Below are 19676 nucleotides of genomic sequence, written 5' to 3' on the forward strand. Positions count from 1 at the left end.
GGCCACATTTACATAACATGGTTCAAGTGACCCAATTCCAATTTTTTTTCCTCCCATGTGGCACAGATATGGGATATAACCCACGAACGTGCAAGCAGGAAAAAAACACATGGATTCTGATATTCTCTCAGATGTCTCTCACCTCTTCTAAGTGGTCATCTCTCTGAATGTGCCATGTGACAGTGGCCTGTGGCGATCGAGGGATGCACTCCAGGAAGGTGCTGTTGTTCTCAGTGCCATAAATGACCCGTTCTTCAGTCAGATCCAGATCCTCCACTACAAAGAAAATCACATGACACTTTAACACAGTCACACAGCACGGTTCAGAGTAAGGCCAGTCAGGGATTTTCCACTGCATATGTGTTTGGACAAGAGTGCACATACATATAATCCCTTTTCATCACCAACATCCTCACCTTTGGCATGCAAACACTCAAGCGCTCTTCACTCACACCTCTTTTGTTCTTTCCTCTCATTCTCTCTCTCCTCTGTGATGAGAGATGGAGAGTGACCTGTCTGTTCGTCTCTCACTCTATCAGTTCCTGTCTTTCACAGAGAGTTTGTCTCAGTGGAGTGAGATTCCCCTTCAAACCCCATTAATCTTCCTATTAGAACAAGCTCAAAGGTGTATTGAAGTTTCTAATTCAAATGATTAAACTATTTAACTTCAAATCTCCGGAGGAATTGCTCTTCTCTTACACTTTCACATCAGTGAGCTCTTTGACATATAAATGAAATTGAAGTTGTCAGCGGAGGCCACTGGTGCATTGACATTCATGCTGCATGGCTGCACTCGGTTAAGGAGGCTGTCACCTCTCTCCTTCTTTCTTACCACTGAGGTTTTGGTCCATGCACTGAAGCGCTGGGTTTGCATGTTTGATGTCCTGTCTCCGGTAACGCCGTTTTGTGTTTGGCAGGTAGCGTGTGCAGGTGTGTCCGTCCCAGGCACAGTATGGATCTCGAGCCAGGCAGCACTCGGCACAGGCTTTCCCGTACATACTGCAGCGGTGCAGAGGAACCTGGACAACACCCGTCTGTGAACCCACGAACAAAGTTTGCTGTAAGAGAGAGAGAGAAAATTAACAGTTATAGTTGAGCAAAATAGGGATAGTTCAACCAAATAACAAATTCGGTCAGCATTTACTTTCTTTCCTCTGTGAAACACAAAAGGGGATTAGTAGAAAGGCTGCTCTTTTCCATACAAAAAAAGTGAAGGACTGGTGCTGTCAAGTTCCAAAAATGAACAAAAAGCACTATAAAAATCTCTATATGACCAAAATTTAAAGGTACACTATGTAATTTAAATAATGGGTTCATACATCAATCCTTCTTCCAAAATGTGTTTTTTTCTTAACCTTATTCACTATGGTAAGTCTAGTGTAAGTGTTTATATTTTAGACCTGACAGGATGGTTTTCACAGGAAATTGCATACATGCGTCGCTGCTCTGGCTACTTTGATGAGTGTATGCTGTGGAAGTGGCATAGGTTAGTTGTCAAGCGAGAAAGGTTGACATGGAGCACACTAGATCTCCAACCTCCGGGGAATCACCCGTTTTAAACAAATGCCGAACAGACGAGAGTCTGCTGCCAAAAAGAGAACACGATAGAACTTGTAATAAAACAAGAATAAACATTGGCTTGGCTTTTCAAATATGGCAGGAAGTGATGATTTGAAATGATGTACAACCCCATTTCCAGAAAAGTTGGGACATTTTATAAAATACAATAAAAATAAGAATCTGTGATTTGTTCATTCTCTTTAACCTTTATTTAACTGACACAAGTACAAAGAAAAGATGTTTTCACTGAACATGTATTTTGTTAATATAAACATTTAGATTTTGATGGCTGCAACACACTTCAAAAAAGTTGGCACAGAGGCAAAATAAAAGTGAAAAGTTAAACCATTCACAATTATCAGGTAAACTGGTAGGTGAGGGTATTGTGATATTGATATAAGTAAATGAAACTTCCAGCAAAGTCTCAGTCTTTGCAAGTAAAGATGGGTTATGGCTCACCACTCTGTGCCAAATTTCATGAGGGAACTGTCAAGCAATTCAAAAACTAAATTTCTCAATGCAAGACTGCAACGAATTTAGACCTTTCACCACCTGCCATAATACTGTGAAAATATTTAATGTCAGTTAATGCATTGCTTGCAGTTAATTTTACACCATAGAGTGGATGTGCTTGACTGGCCTGCTTGCAGTCCAGATCTGTCTCCTATTGAAAATGCATGGCCCATCATGAAAAATCAGACAACGACCATGGCTTATTGAGCAGATGTCTTGTATCAGCCGAGATTTGTATTATATAATAATTAGAGATAAGTATTATATACCTATTGTGAAGGGTCACATTCATCTGCACAGTCCACCAGAGCCGAAGCAGAACCAAAACAATATTCCTTCACAAAATGCATGCAGATTTGTTTTTGAACCGCTAGAGGGCCAAAAGTTACATAGTGCACCTTTAAGTCATTATTTAATACAAATTCAACACAAGAACCAACACCATTTGGCATTTTTTTACATGAAACCTGGTGCAATGAGTCTTGAGGCACTTTAGTTTGTATGTGTTTAAGAGTGAAACCTTTTTTTGAATACCACGAAAGTAAAAAAAAAAAAAAAACTTTAAAATGATTTGACGGTAAATAAATGACACAATTTTCATTTTTGGGTGAACTCTCTTTAACTCCTGTTGCTCCAGTACTGTCCATGAAGTAAGTGAACTGTCAGTTGGTTTGGACATAAAGCACCTGCTTCATGATGAATAACTAAGCAACTGGTTGTTTTGCATGAATGTTTAATGCTTTGGAGCCAAAAAGCATATACACACAAAGTGGAGTCTCTGTATAAAATAAAAGCCTCTTTGGGAATTTTGTGGAAAATGAATTTATGGTGCTGCTTATGTTATACGCTTACGTCAATTTACTGGAACAGTACAGTGAGTGTGCATGATGCATGAACTTACCCTTTTCACAGATATATCCATGGAGGTTATGGGAGTGGGTACCTGCAGAGATAAATATAATGAGAAACAGATCTAAAGGTACTCACATACACTATTGTTCACAAGTTTGTGGTCAGACTTTTTTAAAGAAATTAATACTTTATTTGGTAAGGATGCATTAAATTGGTCAAAAGTGACAGTAAAGACATTTAAATTATTACAAAAGATGTATATATCAAATAAATGCTTTTGAACTTTCAATTCATCAAAGAATTCAGCATTGATAATAATAAGATTTTTTTCTTGAGGAGCAAATCAGCATATTAGAATGATTTCTGAATGATCATGTGACACTGAAAACGAAAGTATTTATTCTGAAAATTCGCCATCACAGGAATACATTACATTTTAAGATATATTCAAATAGAAAACGTCCCACACTTTTGAGCTCACAGACCTTGAACACCTGCATTTCCTCCAGTGTGATTTCCTCACTGGTGAGAGAGTTACCATTTCCTAGTACGATAACCTTTAGGACTGTCCCAATATCTGAAGAGGTCAAAGGTCTCAGTTATTCAATCATTCAACCACGGTTACAACTACACTTAAATTAAGTAAAGTGATGTCCTTACCAGTGCCGATAAACATGACATCATAGTATCCGTCCTCGGCCTGTGTGCGATCTACAGTGATGTGTGTGAGCCTGTAGGGGGCGCCGGTGCGGAGCAGCAGTGGTTGCCGATGTGAGGGGTAAATGGGGCGCCACATTAGTGGGTGCATTCGAGCAAATTGCAAAACGACATCTGGAAACTCCAGTGTGCTACGGAAGGCACGGCCAGGCTGGGCTGTGATTTTACTGGGGCAAACTCCTGGCCGTGGGTAAGGGACTCGTCCTTCATAAGGTCCCCACTGATAGTCCGGTCCTTCTTTATGAGCAAATGGCCCATTAAACGCCTCACGAATATCAGCCATACTATAGACACACACTGCATAGCCCTGAAACACATTACTGGAGAGGGAAAATGCTCTGTTAAACTCACAAACACCTGATTGAAAACGAGGAAAAGGCGTAATATATATATAAATGCATTACAAATTATACAAAGATAAAAACTGAATGAAATAATACAGTGCAATTGGTGAGCTAAAGTACAGCACAGAGCTTTAGAAAGGAAATGCACAGATAAACAGATGTTTTCTCAGTCTGGATTTGAGACAGACCTGATTGTGCTGAATATTGCGTAGATCTCTGGATTGGTTTCATCTTTGGTCCTTAACAGAAACACATCCTCTGCGCGACAAACACATCCCACAAGAGGCGTAAGAGATCAAAATGATTTCAAGTTGATGTAATATTGTATATAAAGTGTTGAGGGAGTGTGTTTGTTTATCGTCTCACCCAGCTGGTGAAAGTGTGTTTGGATGCCGTGAGGTCCAGGAACAGAACACACCAGTCGGGCTTTAATAAATGTACTCCACTTATTCACCAAAACCCTCTGCCCACCCACATCATTCTGAAATCACATAAACAATAAATCATGAGGCGTTGAATTCACTTCTGAACTCTAACAGATCGGCAAAAACTCAAATCCCAGTATCATTTACCCCCAGACCACACACACGATGACCTCTGGGTAAAACAAACTATCCCTGCGTCTCAATTTGTATACGATCCATCCTAAGTACTGTAGTATGCAAGATTAGAATTAGTGCATCCCAATAATAATATACAGGTGCCACAATACATCCATACTTTCCTCCCACAATCACTAAGTAAATTGAGTTTGTGACAGTTCTCATTTGAATTTTTTGGGTGAACTGGTTTAATTAAAGGGGTCACACACCACTAACCCCTGTAATTTGAACACTGTTTATACATAAACATTCAGTTGTAACTGTTCCCGTGGGAACAAGAACCGTTCAGTATCACAAAATATCTCACAGCAGCACCCAGTTATGGAGATTTAGGCACTGTAAGGCAAGGATTGTTACGGATCCCAAAAAAGCAAAACAGCTGGGTGGTGTAAAGGATCTGAAATCTGTGAAATCTGTATATGCGGAAATAATCACCCTCTCTGCAGTTTAAGTGTGTGTGTGTGATTTGGGAATGTGCTAGAGCTGAACAATGAATAGCAGTCAAAGTGACAGTAATGTGCGAATGAACCCGGCTCTTTGAACACTGACCTCTGAATGACAGAGAGCGATTTGTGCGGCTCCCCTTACTCTACAGACCCTTGTGTGTTAGCGTTGTGTGTGTGTGTACGGATACTGGGGTAATCGGTGAGTGTGTGATTCAGAGGCATGCAAACCATCCAACAGCTGTGTGTATGGGGTTGACAACAAGGCAAGAGCATTGCATTCCAGTATACTGGTCTGCTTGTGCCTGGATGTATGTATATGGTGTTTGTTGTGGTTTGCCTCACCGCACACAATCGTCCAATGCGTGTGTGTATGGCTCCTTCATCGTCTCGCTCCGTGGTCTCTGTTGCTCTTTCAGTGAAGAAAAAATAAAGTTTATCGTCATCTCTGTCTGCACTGTCGGGGATGAGGTGGGCCGCAACAAACCTGGGCTCTGCATACACACACACATACACATACACTATTATAATGCTTATACTGATCTGATTGTTTGTAGTATGTAGATTTTACAAATCAATAAGAAATCATTTTAAGAATAATTGGGTGTTTCATCAATGATGAGCACTTAAAGTCCCAAGATTTAAAATATAAAAATACATAATAAAATAATAAAGATTATTATGAATATATAAAAACTGAAATAACTACTGCAATATTTACAGTGTGAAAAATACACAAATTATGATAGCTTATATAGTATTATTTATATATTATTATTTGGAATATATATATATATATATATTATTTTTTTTATCTTTATTGAATCTTAATTTCAATTAAAGAAAATGTATTTATTAACTATGAAATGAGTTTTAGCAAGACAAAAGGAGTCATACATTTTCTTCCAAAAATGTTAAATTGTCATTTCCATCACCATCATTTCCACCAGAAAAAAACTATAAAATACATAAGAAATAAGAATGTTTATTAAAATCAATATCAAGTATTTTTGTACCGTGTAGAATTCTCTGATCTGTCTCTGTTCTCATGGGTGAGCGAGTTCCTAAACCTCTCAAAATCACAGAGTCTCTCCCCAAAAAATCCGCAGTTAGACCGGTGTACAGCTCTCCACCTGAGAAAGAGTGAAAGAGCATTGGAGGTCATCACAGACAGCTGAATTCTCAATATCTTACGTGAAAGACAAGAAAAGTAAACTATTTTCAGCAGGAAGCCCCACTGTTAACATTTTCATTAAATCATGTTATCAGCTATATATAAAAAATACATTCACACACCTATAAATCAGATGAGTCCTGATAGACAGTTAATAGCCGTTCAAAGTCACACCCCCACACACACACACACACACACACACACACACGTTACTTCTGAGATTCTACGTTTTTATAATACTACTGTACTTACTAAACTTAACTATGTTTATAATTAAAAACATTTTTGCATGTGTTTATATGAACACATACTTAAAAAAAAACTCTGTTACCCATGAATTATCTGACAGAAATGCGTGTATGAAAGATCTCCAAGTTCGCTAATACGCAATCTTAGAAGTCTGTCCCAAAACATGTTGTATCTGGCAAAATGACAAGCAAAGAAAGCCAAGATTGTGCATTGTTGTAAAGGCACACACTATACGCACTGGGAGATGTATCTATGCCCCAGAAGACTGTAACACACCCACGGACACACAGACCCGTAACACTAAACATGGCCTGAAGAGCACCTCAAATTTCCCCCATCAGAGCAGTCAATCTACAAGGGCCCATAAACTCTGACAACTGACAAGCAGAAATCTCCACCCTACACACACAAGAGCCAAAAGAAACACACACACACACACACACACACACACACATACGTAATGGCATGAACTTTTACACGGAAACCTAACACATTGGCACTGTACCTGTGAAGGTGCTTGCAAAGGGTAGTTTGGGATCATGAGGACATTTCCCCCTCCCATTCTGAACTGTGGTACGGTCCAAACTGAACACATGCTGCCAACAAGAAGTCAGAACATTCACATCAATTTCACAACTCAACAATAAACTATAGCTGACACATGAATTTCTCTTGCTTTTGAAAAAATACATTGTTTATTTTTACAATACTGTAATGTATCATTAATCCTCATGTTTTGTTTGGGGTATTAGAGACCCCAGGGCCCTTTTAATATTTCCAAAGATATATATTCAATATTGTTACTACTTCTTGATTTCACCTAATCGTATAAGAACTGATTATAAACAAAACCTGATCATATGTTTAAAAAATGTTACAATAATTTTACAATACTTTAAAGAAAAAGCTGATGTCCACTACAGGTGGGACGCTGTAACGCTAAAGTTACAGCGCTAAAGTAAAGTCCTGTGACGCTAAAGCTGAATTTTCAGCTGTTAGTGTTCATCTTCAGTGTCACATGATCCTTCGGAAATCATTCTAATACACCGATTTGGTGCTCAAGAATTATTATTATTTTTTTATCAATGTTTTCTTCACGAAACTTTGATGAATAGAAAGTTCAAAAGAACAGCATTTATCTGAAATAAAAATTGTTGCAACAATGTATAAGTATTTGCTGTCACTGATTAATTTAATGCCGAACTAACTTCAAAAAAAAAAAAAAAAACTTACTGACCCCAAACTTTTGAACAGTAGTTTATTGTGATTTATTTTGAGTCAAACTGACTCTAAACAGAAATAATCAATGTTAGGGAGTAACTTTGACTTTTTTTTTTCACTTTTACTTGCTACAATTATCAGTAGCCTGACAGTATTTCAGCTGAATTCATAATAGCATATCTTTTCAAGTAGCAAACTACTTTTTGAAACAAGTACCAGAATAGCATAACGCAACACCATAGTTATTCTTGACATGGTCTATCATACATGTAGCTTTACAGCCAAAAGAGCTGACGCAATGATTGTGCTTTCATACACACTCTCTTTTTCTCTCTCTTACTGTAAGTAGGGAAATGCTTAGTTTGGGTTTACATTTATATGAACCGATTCAAATAAACGGTTTAATGATTCCTGATTCAAGTTCCAAAGAATAAATCCCTGTGTCTTCTTTATTGAAATACTGAAGTTTGTTTTTACAAGTTTGTTTGAAATTTTAATTTTATTTTAAGTAAAATATCCACATTCAAGTTTTAACTAGTTTAATGGTTGTATATTTATCATTAACATATCTTTTCAATTCACCCTAATGAAGTTCTTAAATGTGTTTTGCAGCAGATAAATACTGCTCTGATCACAAAATGAAATAGTATCATCTGACTTTGAGTTTCTAGGCTGTATTATATGAGATTTTGGAACACTTTATTTCGATAGTCCACTTTAGACATTCTACTAACTATAAGTAACTTTGCAACTACATGTCAACTACCAGTCATTAGAGTATTAGTAGACATTTTATTTTGATGGTCCCCAACAGACATTATACTGACTATAAGTAACCCTGCAAGTACATATCAACTTATTCTACCAATCATAACCTAACAGTCTACTAGTACTCTAATGAGAGTTAGTTGACATGTAGTTGCAAAGTTACTTATAGTTAGTAGAATGTCTAGAATGGACTATCGAAATAAAGTGTAAACGAGTCTTCATCTAATGTGTAATAATAGTAGAGGAGTAGTTTTTACTGTCAGTGATGTCAGACGTATGGGTGAGTCCAGTGATGCCAAAAACAGATTAAACATGTGGTCAACTGTGCCAGTTCAGTTACACAATGTACTATTGTCTAGGCCTATTTGTTAGACATCTCTGACGCCCTGTGAGGTGACACATAAGATAAAACACCTCAAAGGAAGTAAGAACAGCTCACTCTGTATTCTGTCCAATGCCAATTCATATGACTGTAAGCAAAGCAAAATCTCTCTTTTCTATCCTCTGCTCTGAATCCTCTGAATTAGTGTGTGTGCTTTTGTTTTGTATCTTCTCTCATGATCTAGTCTTGACCTCTAGGGTCAGTCTGTTGGTGGGTGACCTCTGACCTTAAACAATTTGGTCTCTGATATACATAAGTAAATTAGATTCTCCTGATGGGCCTACACAAACAAACTAGGTGTGAAGTAGTGGGAGGGAGTGTTAGCTCATATGTTACCTCTCCACGGTGTCCGACGTTCACATACGCACACACGGGTTGGAAAGCTCCAGTTCCACAGGCCAGCAGATGAGTGCGGTTAAATGGATGCAGCAAACGCACAAAGTTTGCACACTCCGTCTGTCCCAAACACACAAAGATAGAGGTCATATTCAAATGTTTGGGGTTTTGGTAGCAAATTAACGTATAATTTGGATCATTACAGCACAATCACTTACACCAACATATGTATTTTACATTGGACAACCAGGTTAAACTCATCAAATGCAGTTCGTGCTCACAGGAAATCAAATGATTTGGTATGTGTTAGTTTGACTTATATTTCCCTGGAGTGTTTAAATGGAAATTGCAATGGATCAGAGAAAAAGAGCAAACAAATATCAAGAAAATGATCCCTACTTAAGACTCACGGAAGCCCAATCAGCTTTCAACATGGGAATGAAGCTGTTAAGTTTAAATTACTGAAGGGTTCAGAAAGAGGAAGACATCACACACACATACAAACACACACTATCAACATGTACACACTCTTAACTATGGCCACCTGTATCCAGCCTCATTGACTGTGTAGGTCAAAATCAGTGGAGCATAAATGAACGAAAGGTCAAGGGTCATAAAAGATGCAGGCAGATGCTCAAACTGCGACCAGATGTTAACCAGCAGGGCTGAGAGCGCAAGAGAGATCCAAAGCAGCAATGTGCCAGTCACTTAGCATAAACAGGGCATAAAACAGAGCCTGAAGCTTAAAAATAAATAAATAAAGTCAGAAATTTTGAGAATAAAACAAAATATTTACTCAACATTTTACTCAAACACATAAATATAAATAGTAAATGTATAATTTATGTAAACTTTTTGTAGCCCTGTTATCAATATTTGGGACAAACCTGATTTGTGATAAAACACTGATTTTTGACATTTTATTGAAGTTGAAATTGATACATTTTATATAAAAAAATATTTAATTAAATGTACATATTAATACAAACAAATCAATAAATTAATAGATAAATAAATGATTTTGGTCATTAAATTGTTAATGTTAACAATTGTTAAAAAGTGTTAATAATTGAAATATTTTTTATTACAATAGACTGAACATCAATTCAACAGATTAAGAAATCTGTGCTGTATGATTTTAATTGCTGTCAGTTAAGAAGGCCAAGATTTCTGAGGTTTGGGTTTAAAACAATCTATTGTTCATTTAATGTATTAATCTATTTACATTAGTTTATCTAAAATATCTAATAGTTCTCAAATAAAACAGAATTTGCGCTTCTAATGCTAAAAAAAAAGGAAACTAAAATGTCCCATATTCATGTAAAGTGACACCAGCCATTTTTGGGTGAGCTGTGTTCTGTGTTAAATAAAACTCAGTTCATATCTGTGTGATTGTTCAGTGTTACACCAGCTAGAGTATAAATGAAAAACAAATATCCCTTACACATACTCGCACAATGAACAGAGTCATTAAAACGCCGCTGTGAAATCACACTCACCTGTCACATCAAACAATACTGCCGGGACAGTCACCAGAGCATGTAACCATGGAGCCACCTCACATTTCCACTTTATGAGCGAAACATGCTAAACACTAGCAGATGCAGTGTGTGTGTGTGTGTGTGTGTGTGTGTGTGTGTGTGTGTGTGTGTGTGTGTGTGTGTGTGTGTGTGTGTGTGTGTGTGTGTGTGTCCACCACATTCCACCATTGGGGACAGAGGACAGGAAAGCTTTAACTTGAAACATAATTAATCTATTCATGATGCTGAAAGAAAAAAAAGGAGGCTGAAGGAGAGGAAAAAGAACAAGAAACAGAAATAGAAAGAGAAAGCAAAGAGGAGTTTTAAAAAATGAGAGAATAACTACGTTCTGTGTATTGGGACAGCCTTCTTCTGTTGTTAGGTTTAAGAGACCCATGAGTCACACACACACTTGGTTGGAAGCAAGACAACAATAAGTTAGTGGATCAAATCTCATTTATGGGCGTTTGGCTTCTACTCTCCAGTCATCGCGCCAACTGCAGTCCACTCACAGTATAGCTGAGGATGGACAGATGTTTTCATTTGAAACTCCAGATTGAACCACATGAAATAAGTTTGAGAATCACACTAACCAAACAGTCCAAAACAAACATACATTTGATGATTTGTACTGTCATCTGATGGATTTAGGATATTCACTAAATTACCTGACATCTAAAGTATGCCTGCTTCCCGCAAAAAAACTTTGGAAACTATGACACACTGACCCGACTTATGAGTTTGTTGATGTTCTTAGTAAATTCAGAACCAGAACCAATAATTCACTCACCTCTGGATCTTTCCCTTTGAGAATACAGTCCTCACGGTTCCCAGGCAACGAAGGCCAATTAATCTGGAGATAAAGAGGAAAAACAGAGGAAATGTATCATCTCATAAATTAAACACACACTAAGCACAGCGCAGTCACACCCACACCCAGACTGACTTACTTGTTAAGACTAATTAAACCTCTAAAGACCCAAACAATTACAAAATCAGACACCAAGTCACCATAAAATCAAAATGGACAATTGTTATTTTTTATCAAATGTTGCAGTGTTTATAAATAATTGATCTGTGTCTCTTGTAATCTTTTACTCACATGAGATCCCAGCAATTAGCAAACAACAACGATCCAATGATTAAATCAATTCTAGATGGACAAAATCAAGTCTACATTCTTTTTTTTGTGTGTTCAAGAAGCTGGTCCACGCGAATATTGATCACAATAGTGGAGAAAAGATGATCGCAATTTCTGATCGCAATGTAGGCCTAATTCTGATTTTAAAGCTGAAGTGAGTAACCTCTGTGCCACTTGCAGCTTTAAATGGAATTGCAAAAAATAATAAACGTTCTGAACACCAATAAACTGCCATTGGTCAGACAAACAGACAGTCTCGAGCCATTGGTTGAGCTGATGTTGCGGTGTCTGTACACTCAATTAAACAGTGCAATGTTTTGAAAGTCTCACAGAGCCAGTGTTTACACTCTTCTGGGAAACCTACAAATGACTTATTATATTTGACTATGCTCATTATGTGGGGTAAAGTGAGGTATGCCTCCGAGGGTGGGTGTGTGACAAAAACAAAAAATTGTTTTTGTGGGGTTTTTTTTGCTGCTCCCATGAGTGTCAACAATAAAGATAGAGTTATGAAAACAATAAATCTGATAGTGTGAAATTCTCAAAAACCTAGCCTATATTCCGATGTTCCGATGTTATGAATGATTGAGAAATAAACAATTTCATCTGCTGGGTCCCTTTATCCAAATATATATATACAGAGATTGCACATCCTGACACATTAATGTGTCAAAGAACAGTCTGGCACACAACGATTGTCACGTTCAGACCTCACACAGACTTTTGGGTTTGTTTATACAGATCTGCAAACGTGATTGCATTATATGGTCTCCCATAGCAAAACTTAACAGAATATAATTTTAAATAGTAATTTGTGTGATTAGATATATAGTATCAATTCCTTAAAAGAAGTATTGAAGCAAACATATAATATCAGTCACACATGAAGATCATGTTTCCAACTCAAATTAAGCGGGGCGTTAGTTCTGGCAGGTCACGCTAGTCAAGCTCGCATCAGCTGACTCTCAGCTGATCCACGTCTACCAATAGGAATACGATACCCATCACTGTATTCATATATAAACTATTGTGTTTCTCAGGAGCTAATTACCCTACTCCATCCCCAGCTCCTCTCGTCAGTCAGGATTTGCCATTCTAATTCCCCTCTAAATGAGACTAAATTCTTGAATTATGTTGTACTCTAAAATCTTGAATTAATGATGTCTGCAATACATTCATGTTGGTTCTGTTCTGTTACCCTAAGGGGGGTTATTGCTGCTCTCCCTGATATTATCCATGCTAGGCTACATAGATGCGCAGGGAGTTATTGCCCAGAACAGAACCATAACTGTATGCTAATTGTCAATCATATTTGATGAAAGTGGTCCTGACAGAAACATATTCAAATAAAACAGAGTAATGTTAAATAGTGATCCTGTAGCTCAAACCTGGAGCATGTACCTGTAGCTAGCAGTGCTAAGGTCATGGGTTACATTCCCAGGGCGCTGATGTACACTTTGAATGCAATTTAAGTCACTGTGAATATGTCTGTCAACAATGTAATGCATTAAATGTAAATACTTTCTGGACTTGTTGACCGATCAACCTTTTTGCATCACACAATTACAAAGTCGTTCTACTGCTTGTAAAATTGTAGATATCATTCAAAAAGTTTTGCTCCTCAAACCAGCTAGTTTGAATCTGTTCCAGCCTTAAGTTCACATGATTAAATCATTAGTGTGCGTCATTTGTTTTTATGTATCCTTTCAAGCTCTTACACATTTTGACATTGTCTAAATCCGGAACCTGTAATCAACTACGTTACCCAGCATCCTTCCTGTGCATAAAGGTATTTCCTGTTTCCTTAATTAGTCATCACCTTTATTCTTCAGGACACTTTGTAACTAGACTAAAAATAGTTAGGTTAGCCTACCGTCACTGTCATTATTAATCATAAAACACTATATAATACATTGTTTATATAAACATGGTGTGAAGAAAAGGGTCCTGGCTCACTCATTCACTCTTAATTTGCTCCGGATACACCATTTTAAGATTACCATCCTCCATTAACCATGGGAGAAACACTGCAGCTAAGATATACAGACGAAAAGAATGAGTGAATGATTCCTCACACTGAACTGAGATCAGCCACGATGAAGGCTGCAGGTGATTCGGGATTAACAGTAAATACATGCCCAAGAGGGAAGAAGGAAGTCTGATCAGGGTTGAATAATTTTTTTCCGCTTAGAGAACAATATCATGAATCATTGCTTGATTTCTGTGGGACTCTCCACTTCCACTGAGAAGCTTTACTGATAGCATTTGCAAAACAATCTTTTACACGTAAATCAACACATCCAAACATCCTCATTTTGTTTTCTGGCTAAAAATAAGGCCAATTACTTTTTCTATACCTTGTTAATTTATGTATTTAAATGATCAGTATTGAATGCACTAAAGGCAAAAACTCAGTGGCCAGTGGTGGCACAGCGGCCTTACAGAGTGTGTAAGGGTCTAATAAGGCAGAGCTCGCCTGTCCCAGGGTCAAAGGTCAAGGGGTCATAACCTCAGAGGTGGCAGCCACTCCCATGTGTCTGTCACCATGGCAATGCACTTCCTCTTCCTGTTCATGTCATTTAACAAGGCCACACACAATGATAAGTTCTTTGGAGATTACATACGAAAACAACCACACTTGTTGCGGCTCCAGTGACTTGAGTCAAAACATATTCACATGAACGGAGGCTTTAATTAACCTCAGCCACACACACAAAGATAATTGCATAGTGCCAAACCCTCGAGACACCAAAAGCACTTCTGCTCAAAGGTCAATACTTATTTACACACACTGTGGCTGTTCTCATAAATCACAACTTTATTTTATAAACTCTACCACAAAACTGTGACAATAACACAAAAAAGGGGACCAAACATTGATCTTGTAAAATCAAGCAAGACCATTTACGTGTTTATATGTCTAAGTGTGGTCTAAACAAGTCTTTATCACAAGTGAGGTCAGTTTATATGATTTTAATGTGTTTGTGGACAGCTGTTTTTGTGTGATTTTTAATAAACATTCTGAAGAAAAGAGTTCTAAAGGAAACAAAATACAAAGACATTCCTTTTTAATGTGTATTCAATTGGATTATAGTATCACCAAACAAAATTTCAAATGTGTATATTTTGATATTAGTGAGAAAGTAAAGAGTTTTGTGATGAAGTTTCCCTCGGAGTGGGCAGCCTTTTTGTCATGAAGTGACATAGTTTCCTAGTTAACCACTGTGCCGTGCATCCCTCAGTGTGTTATAACACATAAACATGTTTTTTCAAGTTTTTTTGAAAGCTTAACTGAAAGCTTAATACATTTTACAGTAAAAACCTGATGCTCAAACATTACTTGATCAATTACAAACTTGCTAATTTGATTAGCCATAATTAGCCCCATTAGTTTGCTTTAAATATTATATTAATTGAATGGCATTTTTTTTAAATAATGGTTTTATAATAGTTGTAATAGTATAAAACATTATATTTATAAAAAAATATGTTTTTACAAAGCTTTGATATAGCTTGTTGTGAGTGTCTCAATCTTGGGATGCATGTTGCTGTTTTTGAAACTCATTGTCAAGTTAAAACAATTCAGATTTTTTTTTTTTATTCTGTTGCATGTGATCTTGTTTTTAAGCGCAATAATGCATCAAACAAGAACCAGCCTTTTCACGCCCCTTATCATGTGTAAAATGTGTCAGCACATGTAAGCGTCTCCTGGTTTTATCTTTGTCTGTAGATAATAGTCTCCAGTAGAGCAGACTGAATAACATGACACCTCTCACAAACAAACCCTCATACCGCTACATCATCACTTGCACTTTTTCAGAGCTCTGACACTTGTGTTTTTTTGTGGCAGCTTATTATCTTAACCTTATCGCAACGATAGTGTGTCCGCTACCTCTTTAGCATCATGTGTGTGATCCAGTTTTAGTGAGTAGAGAACATCCTTCCCTCCCAGGAAAAGCCTGTCGTGATATTCATCCAAAAACACAGCCGACAAGTGCAGATCACCATGGAAACCACTGAAAACGGAGGTACGGTTTGTGGCCAACAGATCTGTGTGAAAGGGAGAAAGAGAAATAATTGAATTATGAATGACATGACAATGAACGCTACATTCCAACTGAAAAATGACAATAAATCTGTCTCTCCTGGTCAAAGTAGACTGACTTTATGAGGAGAGAACGGTGATGAAGTGCAGAAAAACGACAATCTTCTTAAATCCAGAACAGCAGGAGAAGCACTTGTGAATGATGGGAGTTCTCTGAGAACTAAATCCCTCTTTATCTGTTTCTCTTGTTGTCTATTAAATTTAATTGTGCTTTATTGCCGTGACTATTTGTTCAAAGCTGCGAGTCAAAATATTGCAGATTGCAAGTTTACGTCAGTACTTTTTGTAGCGGAGGAATTTGACCAAACTTGGCAAGTGACTTTCTTGAAGAGACTGTGCTTTGTGAACATCTCAATGCCTTAACATTGAGTAACTAGCTGATTTTTCGGTAACGCTTTAGATTACAGCCCGGAAAGTACTGCGTAATTACAATGAAATTACAGTGTAACTTTCGGTAATTACAGTGTACCTATAAAGTACTTATGTGTAAGTATAGGGGAACAATATGTAAAGTCTTGGGAATAAAGGGGTAACAACCAGGAAAATACTGCGTAATTAAAACTAAATTACAGTGTAACTTTCGGTAATTACAGTGTACCTATAAAGTACGTACGTGTAATTATATAGGGGAACAATGTAAAGTTTTGGAATAAAGGGGTAACAACCAGGAAAAAAAAAAATGTATTTAGGCAAATTATTTATACTGTAAGTATTTTAGAACTACGGGGTACTTATAGGCTACTATAATACAATCTTACTTTTGGGAGCAATTTAGCGAGTAGGCTACATACACCTTTTTGTAATAATAGTGTATACAAATACATAAAGGCTTTTTTCAAATTATGGGGTAGCCTATATATCAGTGCATTTATAAAGTAGGCTAATTTGTTTTTATTGCAAAGGTGCACTGATTAAGTTGTTTCAAGGCAAGTAAAACTACAACTTTTTTTTTTTTTTAAATGCTGGGGAAATATACTCTTGTTTCTTGTAGTTACAGGGTAAGTATGACATTGCGGGCCGTAAATTAAAGTTGTGCTTCTTACCCTCTTGTTTCTTGTAGTTACAGGGTAAGTATGACATTGCGGGCCGTAAATTAAAGTGGTGCTTCTTACCCTCTTGTTTCATGTAGTTACAGGGTAAGTACAATAAAAACACATGTAAACACACAATCTGATATCACTTGGAAAACTTTATTTGAAAAACAACTTATTTCAAAAAAGGACTTTATTCCTTTTTTAAAATCAACTTTTCATTTCAAATACTAAAGTCCTGACAGAAAGTATACATTTTTGCATGGCTTCCTACTTCCTCCTCCTCCTCTTGTTCCTCTTCTTCTTTTTCTATCATTCCACTGATTAGCCTAATCTTAAGAATGAGTCTTTTGCTATTCTGTATTATGTATTAAAAGAAAATAGGCTACAGTACACCCAGAAATGTTCTCGTAATTTACTCATCTTTTCGCTACCGACCAACTGTCACCAGCGAGTGCATGAGAGTCGGCTTGGCTTCGTGTTTGGTGAAGCTTCACGCGTTCATTACGTTCTCGCGGGAGTTAGATGTGAAACTCGCGCGAGAACTGCCATCTCTGTTCTTCTGTATTGTTTGTTTTTCATTATTATTATGTGTTATTGTTTGTATTTTGTTGTGAGCATTAATAAAAAATAAAAAAATAAAAAAATCGACATTCGGTTTCTCGGCGCGCTTACGTCACGCGTGTCAAGCGTGAACTCAACCCTCTCATGCACGCGCAAGTGACAGTTGGTCGGAACGGAAGCGACAGTCTTTAAAATGTTTAAATATTTGGTATTTTTCTTACAAACACTTATCGTCTCACTTCAGAAGACATTGATTCATCCATTGGGGTCGTATGGATTACTTTAGTTATTGCTGTATGTGCTGTTTGATGTCAACTTTTAGGAACACATGGGCTTGCATTATGCATTCACAGAGATTATATATTTTTCTAAAAAAAAAAATTGTGTTAATCTGAAGAAGGAAATTCATATACATCTCGGATGACATGAGGGTAAAAGATGAGTAAATGGTGAGGACATTTCTGTACTGTATTTTCTTTCAACACATAATACAGAATAGCAAGAGACATGGGATTCCTTCTTAAGATTTATCAGTGGAAAGAAAGAAGAAGAGGAACAAGAGGAGGAGGAAACCAAGCAAGAGAAAGTGTTGTAAATCCGTTTTAAAATAAGTTGTTTTTCAAATAAAGTTTTCCAAGTGATATCAGATTGTGTGTTTACATGTGTTTTTATTGTACTTACCCTGTAACTACATGAAACAAGAGGGTAAGAAGCACCACTTTAATTTACGGCCCGCAATGTCATACTTACCCTGTAACTACAAGAAACAAGAGGGTAAGAAGCACCACTTTAATTTACGGCCCGCAATGTCATACTTACCCTGTAACTACATGAAACAAGAGGGTAAGAAGCACCACTTTAATTTACGGCCCGCAATGTCATACTTACCCTGTAACTACAAGAAACAAGAGGGTAAGAAGCACCACTTTAATTTACGGCCCGCAATGTCATACTTACCCTGTAACTACATGAAACAAGAGTATATTTCCCCAGCATAAAAAAAAAAAAAAAAAAAAGTTGCAATAGTTTTACTTGCCTTGAAACAACTTAATCAGTGCACCTTTGCAATAAAAACAAATTAGCCTACTTTATAAATGCACTGATATATAGGCTACCCCGTAATTTGAAAAAAGCCTTGTATTTGTATACACTATTATTACAAAAAGGTGCAGTGTATGTAGCCTACTCGCTAAATTGCTCCCAAAAGTAAGATTGTATTATAGTATAAGTACCCCGTAGTTCTAAAATACTTAATAATTTGCCTAAATAATTTTTTTTTTGTTCCTGGTTGTTACCCCTTTATTCCAAAACTTTAAATTGTTCCCCTATATAATTACACGTACATACTTTATAGGTACACTGTAATTACCGAAAGTTACACTGTAATTTAGTTTTAATTACGCAGTATTTTCCTGGTTGTTACCCCTTTATTCCCAAGACTTTACATATTGTTCCCCTATACTTACACATAAGTACTTTATAGGTACACTGTAATTACCGAAAGTTACACTGTAATTTCATTGTAATTACGCAGTACTTTCCGGGCTGTAATCTAAAGCGTTACCGATTTTTCTACAAAGTCATTTAACCACATTAATACATGCAACAACAACAACAACAACAACAAAAAAACATCAATACATGCAAAAATGTTGTATTGACAAAAATGCAAATAATCAAATCGGCATGGGCTAAATCCAGTAATTTTAATAGGATTCCCCACAAATTTTGCCTTAGGATGAAAGATTTCCCCATGCAGATTTCACATCATGTTCAAGTTGTTCACGTGAATTTGACACATTTACTAAATTGTAAGTGTGTGTGTGTGTGTGTGTGTGTGTGTGTGTGTGTGTGTGTGTGTGTGTGTGTGTGTGTGTGTGTGTGTGTGTGTGTGTGTGTGTGTATAACCTAATTGAGGAAATACCATAGTGTTCTATTGTTTTTATAAAAAGCTAATTATAACTACTAATGAACTCAAACTTTTTATTTTTTTCTCGATTTCCCAGATGACAATATCCCCCAAATGCCGCCAGTGGTGGTTTTGTCATTTTAAGCTAAAGATAAGTACCCCCACAATTTTGTCCCCATAATGTAGGGAATACATGAACCACACACATTCTCTTGCTATCGTTCTCCAGTATCCTGAAGTACAGC

At 36.9% G+C, this 19676-nt stretch overlaps 1 protein-coding gene across 1 annotated transcript in view; it reads right to left on the reverse strand.

Moving 5' to 3' along the window:
• sema3bl (sema domain, immunoglobulin domain (Ig), short basic domain, secreted, (semaphorin) 3bl) overlaps nucleotides 1-19676 on the reverse strand; it is a 33052-nt gene that overhangs the window by 3245 nt on the left and 10131 nt on the right. The window contains exons 2-14 of the mRNA XM_079638322.1: nucleotides 15715-15872; nucleotides 11472-11534; nucleotides 9162-9281; nucleotides 6960-7050; nucleotides 6048-6164; nucleotides 5377-5525; nucleotides 4353-4467; nucleotides 4175-4244; nucleotides 3586-3962; nucleotides 3411-3502; nucleotides 2975-3016; nucleotides 833-1058; nucleotides 143-276 (exon numbers count right to left, since the gene is read on the reverse strand). Of these exons, the coding sequence (XP_079494448.1) occupies nucleotides 143-276; nucleotides 833-1058; nucleotides 2975-3016; nucleotides 3411-3502; nucleotides 3586-3962; nucleotides 4175-4244; nucleotides 4353-4467; nucleotides 5377-5525; nucleotides 6048-6164; nucleotides 6960-7050; nucleotides 9162-9281; nucleotides 11472-11534; nucleotides 15715-15872 (1754 nt within the window). The remainder of the gene's footprint in view (nucleotides 1-142; nucleotides 277-832; nucleotides 1059-2974; nucleotides 3017-3410; nucleotides 3503-3585; nucleotides 3963-4174; nucleotides 4245-4352; nucleotides 4468-5376; nucleotides 5526-6047; nucleotides 6165-6959; nucleotides 7051-9161; nucleotides 9282-11471; nucleotides 11535-15714; nucleotides 15873-19676) is intronic.

The sequence above is a fragment of the Phoxinus phoxinus genome, assembly GCF_949152265.1.
Source record: "Phoxinus phoxinus genome assembly, chromosome: 15".
Lineage (NCBI taxonomy): Eukaryota > Metazoa > Chordata > Actinopteri > Cypriniformes > Leuciscidae > Phoxinus > Phoxinus phoxinus.